At 49.1% G+C, this 18,540-nt stretch overlaps 1 protein-coding gene across 1 annotated transcript in view; it reads right to left on the reverse strand.

Annotated features, from left to right (window-relative positions):
• Window positions 1–18,540, reverse strand: part of LOC132462829 (receptor-type tyrosine-protein phosphatase F-like) — a 95,679-nt gene that overhangs the window by 48,565 nt on the left and 28,574 nt on the right. Inside the window, 1 exon segment of the mRNA XM_060058591.1 lies at window positions 18,218–18,359. Coding sequence (XP_059914574.1) covers window positions 18,218–18,359 — 142 coding nt within the window.

The raw sequence follows: 18,540 nt of genomic DNA on the forward strand, positions 1-18,540 counted from the left end.
TGGTTGTTCTGCCGCTATATTCTGAATCCCATTAATGAACATGAGGGAAAAACGGCAGCCCTCAGGAATTCTTAGTTATCAGCCTGCTCTCAAAACTGCAATCTCCTGTATCTGCCTCCCTGTATGCAGATCCGGGTCCTTGGGGTCCAAAGCCTGGGGTCAGTTTACTCACAGGGCGTGTTCATCGGGGGGGAAGAAGAACAGTGCTCGTGATAATAGCATCCTCTTGGCGCTAGCTCAACCGCGGCACGACGTCGCACCCCCCACGGCTAACCGCTAACGCATTACGGCGCGGGGGAAATTGGCATAAGTTAAAATGAAAAAAATAAAAAGTGATTGATATTCAAAATATAACGGAACATGAAAAAAGAAAATGTATGATCATATTACATAGGCGTACATACAAATTTATACCGATGGATTGCCCTTGAGGTGGTGTTCTGGCGCCCAGAGCCCCCCTGATTAAGGGTTGTGTCTGAGACACTGCGGCTGCATTGCGTTGCCTTGCCTTTGGGTGCCTGCCTTGCATAACCATGCAGGGGAGCATATAGGCAAACATTGGCAATGTTATTAAAAGGTAAAAAAAAAGAAGAAAAAAAAACGTTGAATCCCAGAGAATTATAATTTAAAGAGAAGACTGCATGTGCTGTTCAGGAGTTCTGAGGGTTCCTCCGGATGACGACGGAGCTTTAAATGCAGCTTGTTTCTCCGTTTTTCTCCACAGAGCTTTATAGTCCTGCACACAGTGGCCATCCTAGGATTTACACACTGCGAGACCGTAATAAAGAGTGCATGACGTACGTTTACTTGAGCTCAGAGGCCAGCTGCTGTACGGCCCAGAAGGCTTCTTTTAATATTCTGCCCACAGAGGAGAGGATGATACGAGTTGTGCCAGAGCAAGGATGACATAAACAAGAATGTAATTATTTTTTCATTCTTATAAAAACCAAAAAAAACAATAAAAACAGAAACCGTATACCTCAAGTTCAACTTTGGACGTGCATGTTCAAATGCCAAGATGTTCACAAGCCGCTGAATGTGCCCAGCTCCCCATTAAACAAATATATAACCAAATCATTTGGGGCTGTGAAAAATGCAAAATATTGCTTTTTCCGGTTTGACAGACCTGAAATGAGTTATTACGTGAGTCAGCAGCTTCCACATATCAGCGAGTGCAACCAGGGAATGGTTTTAAAGGCAAACAGCTGCAGCCTTTTAGTTCTTTCTCCATGAATCCTTTGCCCTGCTCTCATCTCGTGTTTGCATTGCGGTGGAGCAGTGGGTACAAGGGGCTGACACTAGAACCATATCTTTGTGCCTGGTTAACGTACCAGCTCCTGTGTGGTTTCAGCCATGGTGTGAGTGTTCGCCCGTGTGCGTGTGTGTGTGTCTGTGTGTGTCTGTGTGTCTGTGTGTCTGTGTGTGTCTGTGTCTGTGTGTTGCTGCTGCTAAAGCAAAGGTGTCGGGATGGAATACTGAGTGGGTGAACTACACATAGGTGTTATGTTGTGTGGAGGCAAACGTGCAACACGTGAGAGTTTTACGAGTGCCGCTCGTGTTTCTTTAACGTTTAGAATTCCACTCAGCAGAGAAGAGCAAGAGAAGAGCAAGACACGACCAAGGTTAGTCGCTCCTCAGAGACTTAAGCCATGGAGGGGAATACAATGGCCTGGGCTATTTTTATTCATCAAAACCCAATCGGTGGATTCCAAACGCTCTGGTTTGGGCACGGGCTTGGCAGCTCGACAGAGCCAAGGCAAGGCGAGAACTTCAAAGGACAAACGGCTAAAGATTATGCTTGAAAGGCAAGGCGACAAACAAAAGCAGCAGAAGTGTTGTGGATCACCTCGATCGCCTCGAGTCAAAAGCCGCGAATGTTGTCTCGCTCGTCCCAAGGTCGGCCGTGAATCCCGTGTCCGTGAAAAAATTCGATAAGGTTTTTCTGCCACCATTTTAAATGTCGGGATCATTTGTGCGGCGTCCAGCGGCAGTTCTGTCCGGAGGCCTTGTTAATTTGTGCGCCATCCATTTTGGATTGTGCGACCGCCTCTGCCAAGTCGTCAGCGTGAGGACACCAAGCCTTTGTTCGCCCTTTTTTTTGTTTGAAGGCGGCGCGGAATAAAAGTGTGTGTGGAGGGGGGGGGATTTGGGAAGAAGCTCTGATAAAATAACGCATGCGGTGCGGGCTGATGTTGTGTCAAGATAGGAGGCATCTTGAATAAATGGCTCTCTTGTGTCTGGGGATAATTCATCAGAGAGAGAAAAAAACCCTCCGTCCGACCAGGGGAGGAACCGTAGGAGGGAAGGGAGAGGACAAAAAAAACACGTGTGATGAATGCTGAATCACGAAGTCGCTCCATAACTAAGATTAAACGAGCGGGTCTGGGGTGAAAACGAAAAAAATAAAAGCTACCCGCATTCGGTCACACTCAGGTTTCATTAGTCATTATTAGATGTGCGGCTCATCACTGATGCTAGGGGCGCTCCCACAGGTGCCTACGAGAATCAAGATGTCCCACTAAACAATAGGCCTCAGAGTCTCCCGTGGCGATGGTAGTAATTGGGCGAGCGTCTTGCCAGGGTGGTGGTGGAGGGGGGGGGGGGGGACCAGGGCAGTGAAGGCGGCGAGAAAACTTGGCAGTCTGGGACTCCCGATTGGCTGCTGCCAAGTCGCTTGCACGAAGGAGTAATATGTTCCTTCTTCTCTTCCCCTCTATGTACTTTTCCGTTGGCCAACGATGGCCAGGGCGCCGTGCGCATGTCCAGCCAGAAACGTCTGGGCCCGCGCTGGGCAGCATTGAGAGCCAGCGCTCACCACGTTAATGCGGCGGAAAGTGGATCAGTGTGATAATGGCCGCCCGGAGGAGTCCAGGCCTCCTTAAAAGACTTGAAATTAATGGAACGCTGACTCACTGGTAAATTGCTTTTTGTGATATCGTGCGGAGGGATATAATAATAAAATAATGGACGACACAAATTGTATCAATGATCTAGCCCAGAGGCTGCCATAGCGGAAGAGAGCACGCCAGAAAATCGCGAGCGATAAAGGGCTGGGAAAAACAAACCGAGTGACTCGCTCGGCACTGCACTAGATAAATGACTGGTACCATTGTTCTGTTTCACATCATATATCACACGCAATGAGCATTAGTGCAATATGAGCAGCTTCAGTCTGTTTAACGTGTTTACAGAGGTAATGGCAGTACAGCAGAGGAGACAGCGATGGTGGTTGAGGGGAAGGGGGTTGATGGCTTAATGTCGTTTTGCGGTTGTGCTAGCCAATTAGGGTAGCAGTAGGGGCCCGGGCGCCATGGTAAAACACATTTTGAAACATGTTCAACATGATCCACGGCTTGTTTGTACTCACGTAATACCCGGCAATTATGGGAATTAACAAAATCATTGATATCGCGTTCACCCCCTGCTCCTCCTGACGAACCAGCCGGGAGGCAGGTGACACTCGGACGGAAATGGGAAAAAAAGGGAAAAAAGGGAGTGAAAAGGGGAAGGGGAAGGGAGGAGAAGGAGGAGGGATGCATGCCAGCCTCCTGCCAGCTCCAATTACCAGTGTGAGTGGAGCGTGGCAGCCGGGGCGATGGGTCTAATCAGAGCCCTGCTGAAAGAGACCCGTCCCCGTCCCCCGCGTCCCACTGGGAGCCAGTCGGAGCTCAATCTAACCCCAACATCAGCCCCGCTGGGGGGGCTTCTCCTGCCTCCCTCACCCCGGGTGTACTCCTCTCCGCGGGGGGGGGGGGGGGGCAAGCACTCGAGAAACCCTGGTTCCTCTGCTTCTCCGAGGGCCTGGAGTGCAAGCTCAGCCTCGTTCCATGTGCTGCTTTTTACTTCATTTTTACATCCAAAAAGTCCGCCCCAGCCCATGTCTACCTTAGCATAACGTCCAACCCTCTTCCAGTGCTCGTGGGAGTGAGGACGGAGTGCTTCGTGATATGTGCAGGCAGTTAATCGTTAAGTAACAACATTGAACAACATGGGAATTTGCAGAACGACTAGAGGCTATGGCGAGAAGCCCGGGCTGTTATCCCTGAGTAAACTGTAAAGCGCTATACCTGCCTGGAAGGGCGATCGGCACTTGTACGGCTTTTTTTTTTTTTTTTTTTTTCATCAAAAGTTAATTTAACTCATTTATGTTTGTCAATAAAACGGGAGCAGATGGTGTGCCGCTCTCTTATGCGTGTGAGCTTGGGAGCGTAGGCTCCACCCGTTCTCGGGGAAGAAAAGAAAAAAGCAATAGAGGTCTTATGATCTCCATGTGTGCCCGTTGTCAAGTGATGGATGAGAACAATTAAAGGTGATGTCTCCTTTGATAGTGTGAACCAGGAGACCCCAGCAGCAGCCACACAGCCACTTGCCTCATGAAATATTGCTGCACTAAAATCAACCCTTTTACCCATACATCAGTGCACTTTATGGGTCAAGATAGAGAGGTGTTTATGCCCCCACCCTGCAGAATACGTAGTCCTGGTGTTTTGAAAGGGTAGGGGGGCAGCAGCTGAACCTCGGTCAACGGACCGACCGAATTAAAAGGAAAAGAGAAAGGAAGAGGGTCGATTGTGTTCATCCTCAACAGTGCACGTATAAGCACTAGTGTTCCTCGGTGTTAACTGCACGCTTCCAGGTGACTACACGTCGATACAGCGGCCCGTGCCTACGAGGCAGCTCATTGTGTTTTATTCACAGCTCACCTTCTCCTGACCTGGTGCATGTTAAGGTAGAGTGGGGGGGGGGGAATCTGTTTTAGCTTTTATTTCTATTTCGGAGACGTCCTGAAGGCTGCGAGGCGGGCGGGCGTCGGCTGTTAAGGTAAGGGCTCCAGGCCGTGGGCTGTACCCAACTAAGAGCGCCAGAGAGAGAGAGAGAGCGAGAGTGCCAGGGAGAAAGCGCCAGAGAGCGAGAGAGCGAGAACGAGAGCGAGACAGACATTCGCGTCTGCCCGAGATGCAGAAAGGTGTGTGTGAGGACTGTCTACAGCGTCCGGGGCTGTGTGTGTGTGTGTGTGGTGCGCTCAGAAAAACAGAACGGGAACTGGAGCCGGAATGAAAGAAGCCTGCGAGGAGTCGGAGCCCAGGACGGTGTGTAAACAAGCGGGCGAACACAAACGCGGAGCGGGTTTGTTGAGCTGAAGGAAAAGGGTTCATGGGGAACAAAACAGGCTCAGGCGTGTAGTTCTCGGAGCGAAAAATGGGATCCAAGAAAGAAGGGAATACGATTTTTCCCTCCCAAATACAATGTTTTATTTCAATAAATTATGTTTTTCGCTTCATCAACTTGGGGGGTAGGGTACAACCCTACCTCCTCCAACCGCCTTCTATTTTTCCGATGTTGGACAGACTAATGGGCTATCTAAATAATGGAAAATAACAGCTTGCATGGCGGCCCTACAGGGTTAACTGCCTGTGTGTTCGCTTTGACTTGCAAAACATCTGAACAGTCTCATGAAAGCTATAGGACCGAGAACCCCCCACCTCCCTCTTGACTGGGCAAAAGAAAATATATACAGGTTGGCAGTGTGCGCACCACGGGGGGGCTTCTTCGTTTTGGGGGGCAGCACATCACACCACACAGCATCAAAGACAGCAGAAGGCGGCCATTGATGTAACGGTGTTGTAATGACATGAAAACTATGAAAAATCTCCAGGGCAAAAGAAACAAAACTAACCGAGAGAGAGCGAGAGAAATGAAAGATGCTGTGATACATCAGCACTGGGGTAATTATTCGCTTCACAGTGAGGTATGCGTTACGAAACCAGCACCGCGTTGTTAACTGCCAGTTCTTTTTTTTCTCATGACTGTGTGCTTGGATCCTGGTCAGGTAACTGCAGAACTCATGCAAATGTCGGACAAAATGCATAACAAAGGAGAAACTTGTAGAGCCTGTTGTAATGCAGCTGTTATGCCCCTGTGGCTTGGCAGTTGCCAAGGAGATAGCCGTGTACAAAACAAATAGTGTTCAAGCCTTACAGATCGCACGCCACGACACACACGCACGTAACCCCACCATCCCCAAAACAGTCATAACAAGCACAAACACACCTTTAGAACTTAAAAAAACTAAAACTGAGTGCTGGTGGTTGCGTCAAAGCTTTACCTCCCCCTCTGGTTATCTGTGCGCACGGGACGGAAGAGAAAACGCACGACCTTAGAAATAATACACTTTTTTTGTCTGGCTGAACAGAACATTAAGCTCTGCTTCCCCGCCTACGGGCAGATAATCAATAGCGGTCATCTGGCGTCATAATATTCCATCATTGAGCACACACACGTACTCGCATGCAAACACAAACACGCACACAAACACTCAATTTCTTTTTTAAACCGTCCGGACTGCTATTAGCCCGTGCTGCACACCTCGGCCTACAGCCCCCACAGGCCCCCCCATCTCTCTACCCAGCACTTCAATTTCTCCTATCTGCTATCCCACTTCCCCTGTCGTCAGTATGATCTACCGTCCTGCCAGATTCCCCACGGCGGTTATTTATGCTCTGGCACACCAGTTAGTACATAACCCTGCTCCCCACCATATCTCCCCAACAACGCTCTCCTACCTACCGCCCGGACACTACCACCCTGGGGTGGTCCCGGTGCATTCACACAGATACCGCTGACCGAGTCACCTTGTGGGATCAGAGCAGCTGCAGAGTATCCCTCCTCCTCCTCCTCCCCTCTTTCCTTCTCCCCCCATTCCTCCCCCTCCTCCACAAACAGACCCGCATGATGGCTGCGGCTGGAGAGTGGCTGTTGTTTCTCTATAGATTACAGGTACGACATAGCGCCTGCTCGTCCCCGCTAACAGGACTGGGATTAAAGGCCTTTGAGATCACGGCATTACAGTTTACTCCATCTTCTTTTCCTTTTTGTGTTTTTTTTCCCCCCTCTGCGTATTAATGTACCGTGCCCCTGTATCGACGAGGAGGAGGAGGAGACACCGCAGGAAGAAAGGGGAATGCCTGTGGTTTCTACAACATGGCCGATCAGACAGGCCGTTCCTCTCAGGTGCCTGCAGCCATGGACGGGCGGGTTGTGAAATGGGTGGGTGGGGGGGGGGGGGGGGGGGGGCTTGGTGTGAAGTCCGTCTACAAGAGGTAGTGGCGAAGTGGCTTTGCAAATACATTTATTAAACGATCCGCCCACCTTCCTCGGCTCAAATTAATCACGGGCCGGGCTTTATTGTGACGCGTGACGTGTTAGAGTGCAATTATGGGGATTGGGGTTCCCTTTTTATGAGTGCCGAGAAAGGCAGGGGATGTGCGGGAATGTGGCAGGTCGGGTTAATTAAATCCTCGGTGAGGATCTCACTCGAAGGTAATGAATTATACACACGGCGTTGCACGTTAACGTGACCGGCTTCAACTTTGATTACATATAGTGGCCTCCGAAGAGAATCGGAGGCTTAAACACAACCCAGACAATATGGGAACCCGTTATGCCATTTATATGTCTAGACAAGACAAGACGCTTCAATCGATCGAGTGCGTGCACGGCGGTAGCGAAGAGATCGGGTATTGACAGGACGCTTGGGGGCCAACTGTGGTTACACTGCCGTTGTGAAAGGCACTGAGGACAAACTTGTCTAACTCAAACCAAACTCAAACCATAAAACCATGCGAACGGTTTTACGATCATTACAAAATCATCGCACTAATTCGTACAACTTCAAATGTATAGCACCTGTGCGCCGTGCATCAGTTCCCCGTCCCGACCTCCAGACGGTTTAATTGAGCTGCCGCGGCCCCTTTCCCAGAGCCTATGCTCACAGACATGGGTAATAAATGTCCTGCTGGAGAGAACCCGCCATGGGGCCGCTATTAAGCAGAGCTCCTCTCCTGCGGGCCAGGTGGGTGAGCCTACGGGGCTTGGTGTGTCAATGTGTGGGGATGACAAGGGGGGGGGGGGGGGGTCAGGGTGTAAGACTCCCATTAGCCAGCTCATTGGAAGTGGGCATTAAGAGTCTCTCCGGACACATCGCGAGCCCATCCATCCGTGGCTAGTCAGGGTCAGGGGAGCCATGGAGGCGTTGGCCCGTGGAGCCGGGGAAGGGGGAGGGGGAGCTACTCTTCACCTGCCGTGACACAGACCCCCACGCTTCCTTCCTTACAAACAAGAGCAAAGCTGGTGGTCATTTGTGTCTTGGGTTAGTTGGCAAAATGTGTAATGTGGTTACTGGAAAACATGTTGATGATATTTCCGGCTGCTTTCAACCCCTTATACACCGACTGGGTCCATGAACCAATTTCTAACCGAAAAATAAAGTCGTGTTTTCATATTCTCACCTTCCGTCAGGTTTCATATGACGGAGCCTACAATATGTTCCTGGCAGCTGTCACTTCGTACAGAGTTGTCTGATGGGATTTCTCCACGCGGGTTGCTTTTCTTAGCTTTGGCATCAGGATGGATATGAATCCGATAGTCCCATGAATGAATAGTCTGCATATGGGGCACATTTAGCCCTCAAACATTCAAAAATATGTAGTGCACCTACACATATGGAAGATCGGTCCCAGACAACAATAACTGCTGCCTTTTCTGTTTGTTTGTCGCATAGTATCGAGCCATCTAACATGCATGTAGGGTAATATATGCGGCCGTTACGGTAATCACCTCGGCCAAGCTATGATGCACAATGCACTTGCAGTGATTTTCCAGAAAATAGTGGTGACAGCAGGCATGTTGTGGTCACTGGTCATGCGAGGCTGATATTCAATATGGATACACCGTTTCTGAGATATCATTTCATATCAGATATCATTGACAGATGCACTGATAAGCGCACGCGTGTGCAATACCACGCCGAAACTTGGGGAAGCTAAAGACGGAGCATTAGGCATTTGCATGTTTTGTCTAACTAAGAAAAAAAAACAATGGTGTACAACTATTAAACATTGTTTTGTTTTTTAAATAGAACATAACATTTTGATTCAAATCTCAAAATGTTTTCTTTCCATTGTGAAAGCTAATATGACAAAGGACCAGTGCCGAAACGTTACCACGAATAAACAAGTGTCACGTTGAGAGCTCCTTAGTTTGTGAGGCATTATTCAATCGATTGAAGCTAACATTTTAAATGCTAAATGGCACACCCTCCGTATAGACCACAAGCTTAGATAAACATTTAGAGCCTTGGTTAGGGAGCCGCTGTAAAAATGACCAACAGCAAAACTGTCCAATTAAACTGGATCAAAAGAAAAGACTGCTGAGATTCAATAACCGTGATAATCTCATCCCTTTAGAAGCAGCCACATATTCCAGCGCTGTAGCCCAATCTTATGCTGGAGAGAAGAAAAAAATATCCTTGATTTGACTGTCACATTCAAAATGTTCACACGGTTGATAGTCTGACTATCGTTTTTTTCTCATTTTCCTCGACTACTTGATTTTGTTCTCACTCATTGGCCTCTTGCACCGTCCCCGGGGCAACAGACATGACTGACGTTGATGAAGGAGTCTGGGTAGATATCCCAGCTTCCACAGATACAGTTTGCCAGAGGCGCAGGCGATTGATGGACAAGCAAAGCTGATAGTTAGGCTACATGGCCCCATAGCGAGAGTGGATAACAGAGATTCCTTAGACATAACGTGGGAACCTGTAAACTGCTCTTGAAGCAAAGCTCCGGGGGGGAAACATCGGGGTCACACAAGCGTGGTCGGGGTCGCTTTGCAATTTACGAATCAAAATGACAGCAGAAAGTGTTATTGATTAAATTTCATAAAGCTCAAAAATACAATTCTTTCACTCTAGATAGGTTATCTGAACCTTAACTGTAGAACGAAAAACAACAACTTCTTGGAAAAATCTGCTACCATAGATAACGGGTTATCAGAAACAGCCTACTTTTACTTTTGACCGTTTAACCGTCATTTGTCAAGGCCATCTAAAGGACCAGGACCCTTGGACCCCACATCTGCCAACATTTAATTGTTTTATAATTCCGCACTGTGTGTTAATCACACTCATGTTCCAACGGTTGGAAACCCACGTGGGCGTCCAATCCAGGCAGTGGACCCCCGCCCTCCTCCACACACGGGGCAAATGACCAGGGTTCACCTTGCATTTGGGAGCGTAATGCAGGCGATTTAACCCAGAGTCACCCTATCCCACCCCGGGCAAGCGCATCGCCCGGCTGCCTGTGATTGCCGAGACCTTGGAAGGGGTTGGAGTGTGTGGGGGCGGGGGGGGGGGGGGGGGGATGCAGATGGAGTGCACGGAGGAGAGTGATTCCACCCTGCCATAGCGTCAGAGTCCTTGGGCGAGGCGTGTGTAGACAGATGCAGTTTGTTCCCGTCAGGCTACCTATGATCTACGGTGTCAGGCCTGCAGCCAGCAGATGGTGAGAGAGAAATTAAATCTGTGACATAGGCCTCCACAATGCAGCTTAGGAAGAACAACGGGGGGGGGGTCACCTCACATCTGGGTGTGGCGAGTGTGTGTGTGTGTGTGTGTGTGTGTGTGTGTGTGTGTGTGTGTGTGTGTGTGTGTGTGTGTGTGTGTGTGTGTGTGTGTGTGTGTATGTGTGTCTGTGTGGGTGTGTGTGTGTGTGTCAGGGTGTGTGTGTGTGTGTCGGGGTGTGTGTGTGCGTGTATCAGGGTGTGTGTGTGTGTCTGTGTTGCAGGTTGTGTGAGTGTGTTTGTGTCAGGGTGTGTGTGTGTGTCATGGTGTGTGAGTGTCATGGTGTGTGTGTGTCAGTGTTTTAGTGTGCGTGTTTGTCAATGTGTGTGTGTGACCGTTTGTGCGTGCGTCAGTGTGTCTGTGTTTGTCAGTGTGTGTGTGTGTGTCAATGTGTGTGTTTGACTGTGTGCGTGTGTTGGTCAGTGTGTGTGTGAGTATGTGTGTGTGTGGACTTTCACATGTGTATTTGGCGGGTGGTCTTCCTGCTTTGTTCGGGAGCAACACGCACTATCCCCCCATCTAAAATTGAGGCCAAACCGTGTCGGACAAAGACGAGCTCACTATACCTAGCGTTATTGTCGCGGACAATAATGTCAAACACAATGTGCCGTCGCTTGCTCTGCCGCTCACGGTACAAACTTTAATACGGCCTCACCGCCGGCGTCTCAGAAATGCCGGGCGGGCAGAACGGACTCCAAGAGAATGGGGTGGTAATACGAGGGAGAGTAGTTACACAAGAGAACCCATTTTGCTCATTGTGAGTGATCTGAATAGCAAACGGCAAAGGAGGGGATTAAGTTGTCGCCGGAGCAGGGCTCTGTATTAAATCATTCCCGTATAGCGCCTGTATGTGTTTATCTTGCGTGGGGAAGAGGCGCGGGGAGATTTCTATGCTGTTTATCCCGTCAGGTTTGTTGTCCGCACTTGCCTGGCTCCGGAGATATTTATTACGGGCATTGTGTCGCACTCATTTTCTGCCTCTGCACCAGGGACCACCTATAATGCATGCAGAACAAATAAAGCTCTTTCCTAACCAGTGAGGCCGTAATTTGTTTACCGCTACCAAATCACTGAATAAAGACCCTGCCACACACACACACACACACACACACACACACACACAAAAAGGGACAGCAGATCGAATTCAAATTTAGGATTTTTTCGAATGGAATACCCATTTATGACATTGAAGCTGCAGCGATTGGATATTAAATAGATAGATTGTAAGATATTGACGATGTTTCGCTTCGTGCTTCTATTTTGGAGTATTTTTGTGTGTGCGTGTTGGGGGGGGGGGGGGATCCCCTCAGTGGAGCAGCATTGATTCAACTGGCAGCTAAATTCACAGAAGCTCCTGCTGGCCTACATGTGAACGGTTTTCAAATCGCTCTGCGACAATGGAGGAGCCGGGGTGATGATGGCCCTTTTGATGTGCCACCATTCGATAACGTTCTCCACGTGTGCAGCCCCCCACCCCCCCCATGCCGTCACTCCCCACTCCCAGAGGTGTTCTGAGGAACATGGCTGGAAGGCGACGGGGGAGAAAAAAAAGATGCCGCAGGAGGATATACCTGATATTCCACAGTAAACGCGTTCAGAATATTACGCTCTAATCTGTTAAAAAGGTGGCCGGGGTTTCCGACGCCGTGCATGCTAATTCGCGGCGCTGCTAACCATTGTAACGCGCTTTAGATGCCGCTTAGCCGTTTTTTCCCGATGGGGACTAATGCGTTGCGAATCAGGTCCGAGGTGTAAACGGTAATGGGAATGTGAAGCACGTCGTGGAAAGTGTGTGCGTCGCGTTTTAAAGTGGGACGTAAGTCGGGAATGAAAGAAAGAAAGAAAAAAAACGTTTATTTGGGCAGTTGCATCGGGGCGGGGAGGGGGGGGCATAGAAATCAGACGGACGAGCTCAAGGTCAGTTACAACAGCCTCGTTATTCAGGTAATGAGTCAGCATGCCATGCCAACACTCGCACGCGCGTCGTGCAGACACACGCGCACACGCAAACAGAGACACACAGAGACGCACACATACACACGCACGCACAAAGAGACGACAAAAACACAGAGACACACATACAGAGACACACGCGTGCAAACAGAAACACGCACACACACGCACACGGAGACACACAGGCACACACGCAGAGACACACAAACACAGAGACACACAGTCATCCATCTATTCTCTGCTAACCACTGTGGCCATGCTGCTGCCACCACAGCACCTGCCACCGCTGTCAATGAGAGAGAGTGAGAGACGATGGTGGATGAGGTGCACAGCGAGACACAGAGAACAGCACAATAAAATGAGAGGGCTCCCTCTGTGGAAGGAGAGAGAGAGAGAGAGAGAGAGAGAGAGAGAGAGAGAGAGAGAGAGAGAGAGAGAGAGAGAGAGAGAGAGAGAGAGAGAGAGAGAGAGAGAGAGAGAGAGAGAGAGAGAGAGAGAGAGAGAGAGAGAGAGAACAGATCAGGAGAGAGAGCACAGATCAGGAGAGAGAGAGGGAGGCAGAGAGAGAGATGGAAATTCACTGTGAACTATTACATGAAAATAATAGCCCCGAGAAACAAATGGAGGGGCCGAGAGAAAGAAATACCCAAAAGGAATACAATACATACAAGAGAGGGGGATTACAGACAGAATAACGGGACAGGAGAATGAGCCAACCAAAGCTGAAACTTAAGATGGGGACAGAAAGATTAGGAGAATGAAAGTGAGATAAAGGTGTGCAAAGTCCCATTCTGACATCATGTAGCCTCTGTGCTTCATTATCCTCACATACTCAGGCAGATACATAGACACATACAAACAGAGATTCATCTCTATACAGACGGAGACAGTAATAGCCAACACAAACGGTTGTCGCCTATTTCTCTATTATCCAAACATGAATCCCGTTCTCACAGCGTCGCACAAAGTGTTCATATTGTTCAAGCCAAACGCCACTTTCAGCACATTACTCACCATGACAGAGTGAAAGGCAAACGGAACAGTCTGAGTGACGCTGAGGTTTTGTCTTCGTGCGCTGCTGCAGTTAGCCACGCACGCACGTACGTCACAACCCCTCTCGTTCCCCTCTCCCTCTATTACAGCCCCGCACTAGATCAATCTCGCCCTTTCTTTCTTTCCCTTCATCCATTTCCAATCACACACAAACACCCACAGATACACAAAACACAAACGCACTAATCTAACGAGCGCACACACATGCACACACACACCTCACACAGGGGACGTGATGAGTGCGGTGGGCTGTGGGACCTACGTCTTCCGTCCTGGGGAGCGTGACCTTTGGAGTGGGGTGGGGGCGTGAGAACCGGCGGGAGGAACAAAGAGCGTGTACGGGTTTGGGGGGGGGGGGGGGGGGGTGTACCCCGCGTGACAGAATTACAGAGTGACTCAGGCCTCCTGACTGCAGAGGGGGCCGTAGCAGCCACTGTGGTGGGGAGTTGGGGGAGGAAACCGCCGGGCCGGTCCGAAACCCCCCCCGCCCCCCCTCCTCCCTCCCTCCTCCCTCCACTCCTAACCCCCCCATAGCCCCCTGCAGGTGGGCCCTGAGCAACATGAGCCAAAACCTGTGCTGTCGCAACCCGGGTACATGCAAGCCAGATTACAAAGTGTCAACGGACAGAACAGGGTGGAAACAAAACGAAAGAGGAAATTAATGGGGGGGGGGGGGGGGGGGATGGGGGGGCGGGGGGGCTCCGTGCACGGCGGTAACCGCGTCTGACGCACACCGCTGCCACGAGGCATGCCTGCCTGCCCGTTTGCCCTTTCGTTTAGAGCAACGGTGCAACGTATTCACGGCTGATTAGGCCGAGGTTTGACTGGGTCCAATTTTCGGCACCTCCCCCGAAAAATAAACAAAGACAAAAAAAAGAAAAGAGGCCTACAGACTACAGAACGGTTACACATCGCATATATGACATATTATTATATATAGACCCGAGCAGAAAGTGTGTGTTTTTGAGCGGCGTGTTTTGGGCAAACCGAGAAGCGACAAGAAATTCGAGGATCACAGCGGCCGTGCCGATACCAAACTGTGCTGTGCTCGATTGGAATGCACCCATGTCTGCGTTCCTTTTCTCCCAGACGCACTGCAGAAATCAGCATTAGTAATTGTGATAATTACCGGCATTACTGCGAACACGCTAATCTGAGCCAAACGGCCCTGACTTTCTCGGTCGTATTGACGGCGCTACCTGTGTTGACTGTCACAATCTCTATCTTTGAGGCAGGCGGCATATGAAATAATAATCCTCGACCTTGCCGTGCTCTGTTGAAACCAGTAATCCTGAACGACTCAGACGCACTTAATAATGCTCTTTGTGGTGGAAGTTGACATATGCGCGTGCACTCTGTGGAATTGGGAGAAAGTCATGCACCTTCTCTCTCGCAGCGCTATGCTGGTGTGATTGGCGGGGGGAGAGGCCCCCCCCCCTCTTAAACAGTAGGATTTTGATTGCATTCATGTTGGCTCAAGCATCACATGCAGTATATCTTCACGCCAAAATATGTGGAAAACAATCTTGTGTGTTTTCTTAGAAGCTTTTCTTGGATCACATTTACAGGAAAACCGTATGAATACAGAAAAGCAAAAAATGGGCAATGTTAGGCACTGGTGAACAAATGCATGAGAAGAAAACATTTCAAAATGGCATTGGACATTTGAAGAATGCCTGGATGACTGCCCAAACCAGTCTGCCCTGTCCCATCAACAAGCCAATACTTCACTGTATAGACGGTGACGATATCTGAACGTTTCAGCCCTGTATACGCTAGTATTCTCGTTTTACTCCTTTCTAATGCACTGGTTTATATGTCATTGATACGAATGAACTTTATAGACAAATGAGAAATGCATTACGGCGTCTTGTGCGATGACAAATTGGCTACACAGAACCCTGACCTCATTCTACCATGCTCATTCGTATGCGAGCAGAGTCTGCGTTATTAAAGTTCAACATTGCATACGCAGGGCCTAACAATAAAATTTATAACAAAGGAAAATATGATATGATGGTAATTTCAAACAAAATTACATTTGAACCACTGAAGCCTGAGATTGAATAGTTGGGGATGAAACATAAGTGATTCGATTTTAATTCACAATGCTGATTGAAGAGGTCATCACTTTTTTGTAAGCTTGACTAATCCTTAAAAAACGGTGTCTGTGTGCTAGATGATTTGCTTTAGACTTCTTGTTCATTTGCGGATGGGTTACTCATTTTGCTAATAGATGTGTACGTTACTCTGCACTAATTTCAGATAAGGCAGAACAACTTAACAAAAGAGGTGACTATTCAATGACATAGAGTGGATACAACGCAGCGCATCACTCAATTACATATTACCCATTAGGCAGGTAATCAGTAAGCTTAAAGTTTCGGAGAACGCTTCCCTTTCAAACCCTTTCGCGGATTCAGAAGATGCATACCGTCTTTGCCGGGGCCCCAAGGGTTTTCTCTGGTTATTGAAACGGGCTTGACATACCACTAGGCAACAGACAGTTGTTTTAAAAATAGAGCCGGTCGTTCCAGTGCTCAGCGAGGGCGTGCCTCTCTGTGCTTTTGTGTGCGTGAATGTGTGTGTTTGTGTCCGCGTGTTTCAACAGTCTTCGCAGCAGAATGAGCGCAGCAGTATCAAACGTTTGCCTTAGCTCCTTCCTTTGTGTGCAGAAACATGTGTGTCAGTGAGTGAGTGAGTCTTAAGGTCCCCGCAAAAAATTCCATTGAAACAAGATCAATTCTTTAAGTCTTTTTTATAGTGATAGAGGGCCACGGCGCTATGACTTATGAATTAAGTACCCTACATTGTATTCCATACATTTCCGACTCACAAATAGAGTACCGGGAAGAGTATGGGAACCTTTCATACGACATGCACGTGTGGTTGCGTGCATCACTCTGTCGTAGCAGGGACTTGGATTTCCCCTGGCCTTTCCCCATGCTAATAATGTATTTGCATGATGCAGAGGCACTTTGAGTCGAATGCTATTCAAAGGTACGCACGCACGGTGCCATTACTCCGTCACCGCGGCCCCAATGAATGCACTCCCACTCTGTTTGTTAGCGACACCGATTGGTCTCAGCGTAAGCCCGTTCGTAGACTTGTGTTTTCTCTCCAAGATTGAAAAAAAAAAAAAAAAAAAAAACTGTTTTCAACCTTGGCACTAAACATCTTATCTCATCTGATTCATGCGTGTCTTACACTGTGCTTTGTTTGTGCAGGAGTGCGCAATCACACCGCTACTGTAGGGGTTGACTTCAGGGGAGACGGGGGAGGGAAACAAGGTATGAGAGAAGGGTGTTTGGAGGGGGGGGGGGGGGGGGGGGGGGAAGTCCCTGAAGGTAGATTAGGCAAGTCTTGGCCGAGGAGATCATCAAATCAATGCGAGAAGAGGGACAATTTAGGCAGTGAGGGGGGGGGGGGGGGGGGGGGGGGGGATTATAATGTAGGTACGGAAGGCGGATATATGAAGGAAAGGGGAGTCATTTAACTTCCATGGAAGGCAATGTGTTCCAACCCCCCCCGCCCCTGCAGGCAAGCACTGCATCTTATTGTTGTTGTTATTGTCGTTCCCCCACTCACTCCACAGTTTCCTAATGAAATCCACTCCTATTGTGACCAGTGTCCACAAGGCAACGCTGCGATCAATTAAAGGATGCAACCCCGCTGCTCACAGTTCAGCCGTACGGAAGGATGGGCAGAGTGAGCCTCACTCCAAATGACATGCATCTGTCCACAGACATGGAGGAGGACGGGTGGCTGGGTGGAGGGGGGTCGCGATGTCAAGTGAGCCTGGAGACAGGGAGGTAGAGAGCCCACTACATGGGCAGGAGGTGTGGGACTCTCTGCCGTCCGCACAGATGCTCATCTTAAAGCCTGATGTTTACGTGCACAATGTGTCAGCCGCCTCAGCGGACATACGGCACAGATTTCATTTTATTCAGAAGGGAAACCCCTTGAGATGAACCATCTAGTTTTCGAGGGGACCTCACTTAAGGCCAGTCATGTTGGGTTGACCATATAAGAGTCATCATGTTGCCAATGCCGTCCATGGAAATGACGGCTATCATGAGGTTTTTGCAGAAGTAGTGACTTGATGGCAAATGTACTGAAATTGCTGCTGGGAAATGTCTCATGGGCCCTATATGGCAGTTTGCTTATTGCCCGGATACCATTTTCGAGGCACACATGGGCTTATACGTCTCACTAAGTGGATTGTTAAGAAAAGCTACTATATGGATATGGATCCCTTCCCATGGCATTGCAATGTTCACTTGTCCTCTGTGTTTTGGAAATGTTTATGTATGAATCATTAATGCAAGAAAACATCCGCTGGGTTTTGGGAGTGTCTTGAAGGTGCTTAAAAAGCTAAAAAGCTCTTAACGAATGCAGATGAGAAGGAGGGAGGAAGGAAACGTGAGAAAGGGAAAGAAAGAAGAAGAAGAGAATATCCACAAATGGGGAGAGAGTGGGGGGTAGAAGAGAGACAAAACGAAGGAAGCTACGGGCAGAGACTGGAGTAAATGGAGAGAGAGAGAGAGACAGAAAGGCTGACACAGAAAAAGGGCAAAAGAGAGAGAGAGAGAGAGAGAGAGGGTACAGGCAGAGACTTGATTAAATGGAGGGAGATACAGAGAGAAAGGAAGACTGAGAGAGAGTCAGAAAAGGAGAGAGACCATACAAAGAAAGCTACAGGCAGAGACTTGCTAAAATGGAGAGAAGAGGGAGTCATACAGACAGAGATAGAGACAGAGGTGGAGACCACACCGGAAAAAAAAGGGGGAAAATAAGTACCAGCGATACCTTCCAGCACGGTGAGCTTGGCGCTGGTGTTGATCTCGCCGACGCTGTTGGTGGCCGTGCACTCGTAGATGGCCTCGTCGCGGTGCGTGCGCAGCGGCTGGATCCGCAGGACCGAGCCCGAGCCGTCGTCGAACTCGATAACCTGGTGTCGCCGAGGCAGCACGGCGGGATTCAAATAAAGGGGGCTTTGTCAGTTTGAGGGATAGGCCGGTGAACGCACAGTGTCATATTTTCATACGTCAAACCTTGTCGTGTTGTCGTGTATCAAAAAAAACGTCACGCCCCGATGCGCTCGCTCACTCACTTACGCCGTGACACCGCTG

This window comes from Gadus macrocephalus, chromosome 8, assembly GCF_031168955.1.
Source record: "Gadus macrocephalus chromosome 8, ASM3116895v1".
Lineage (NCBI taxonomy): Eukaryota > Metazoa > Chordata > Actinopteri > Gadiformes > Gadidae > Gadus > Gadus macrocephalus.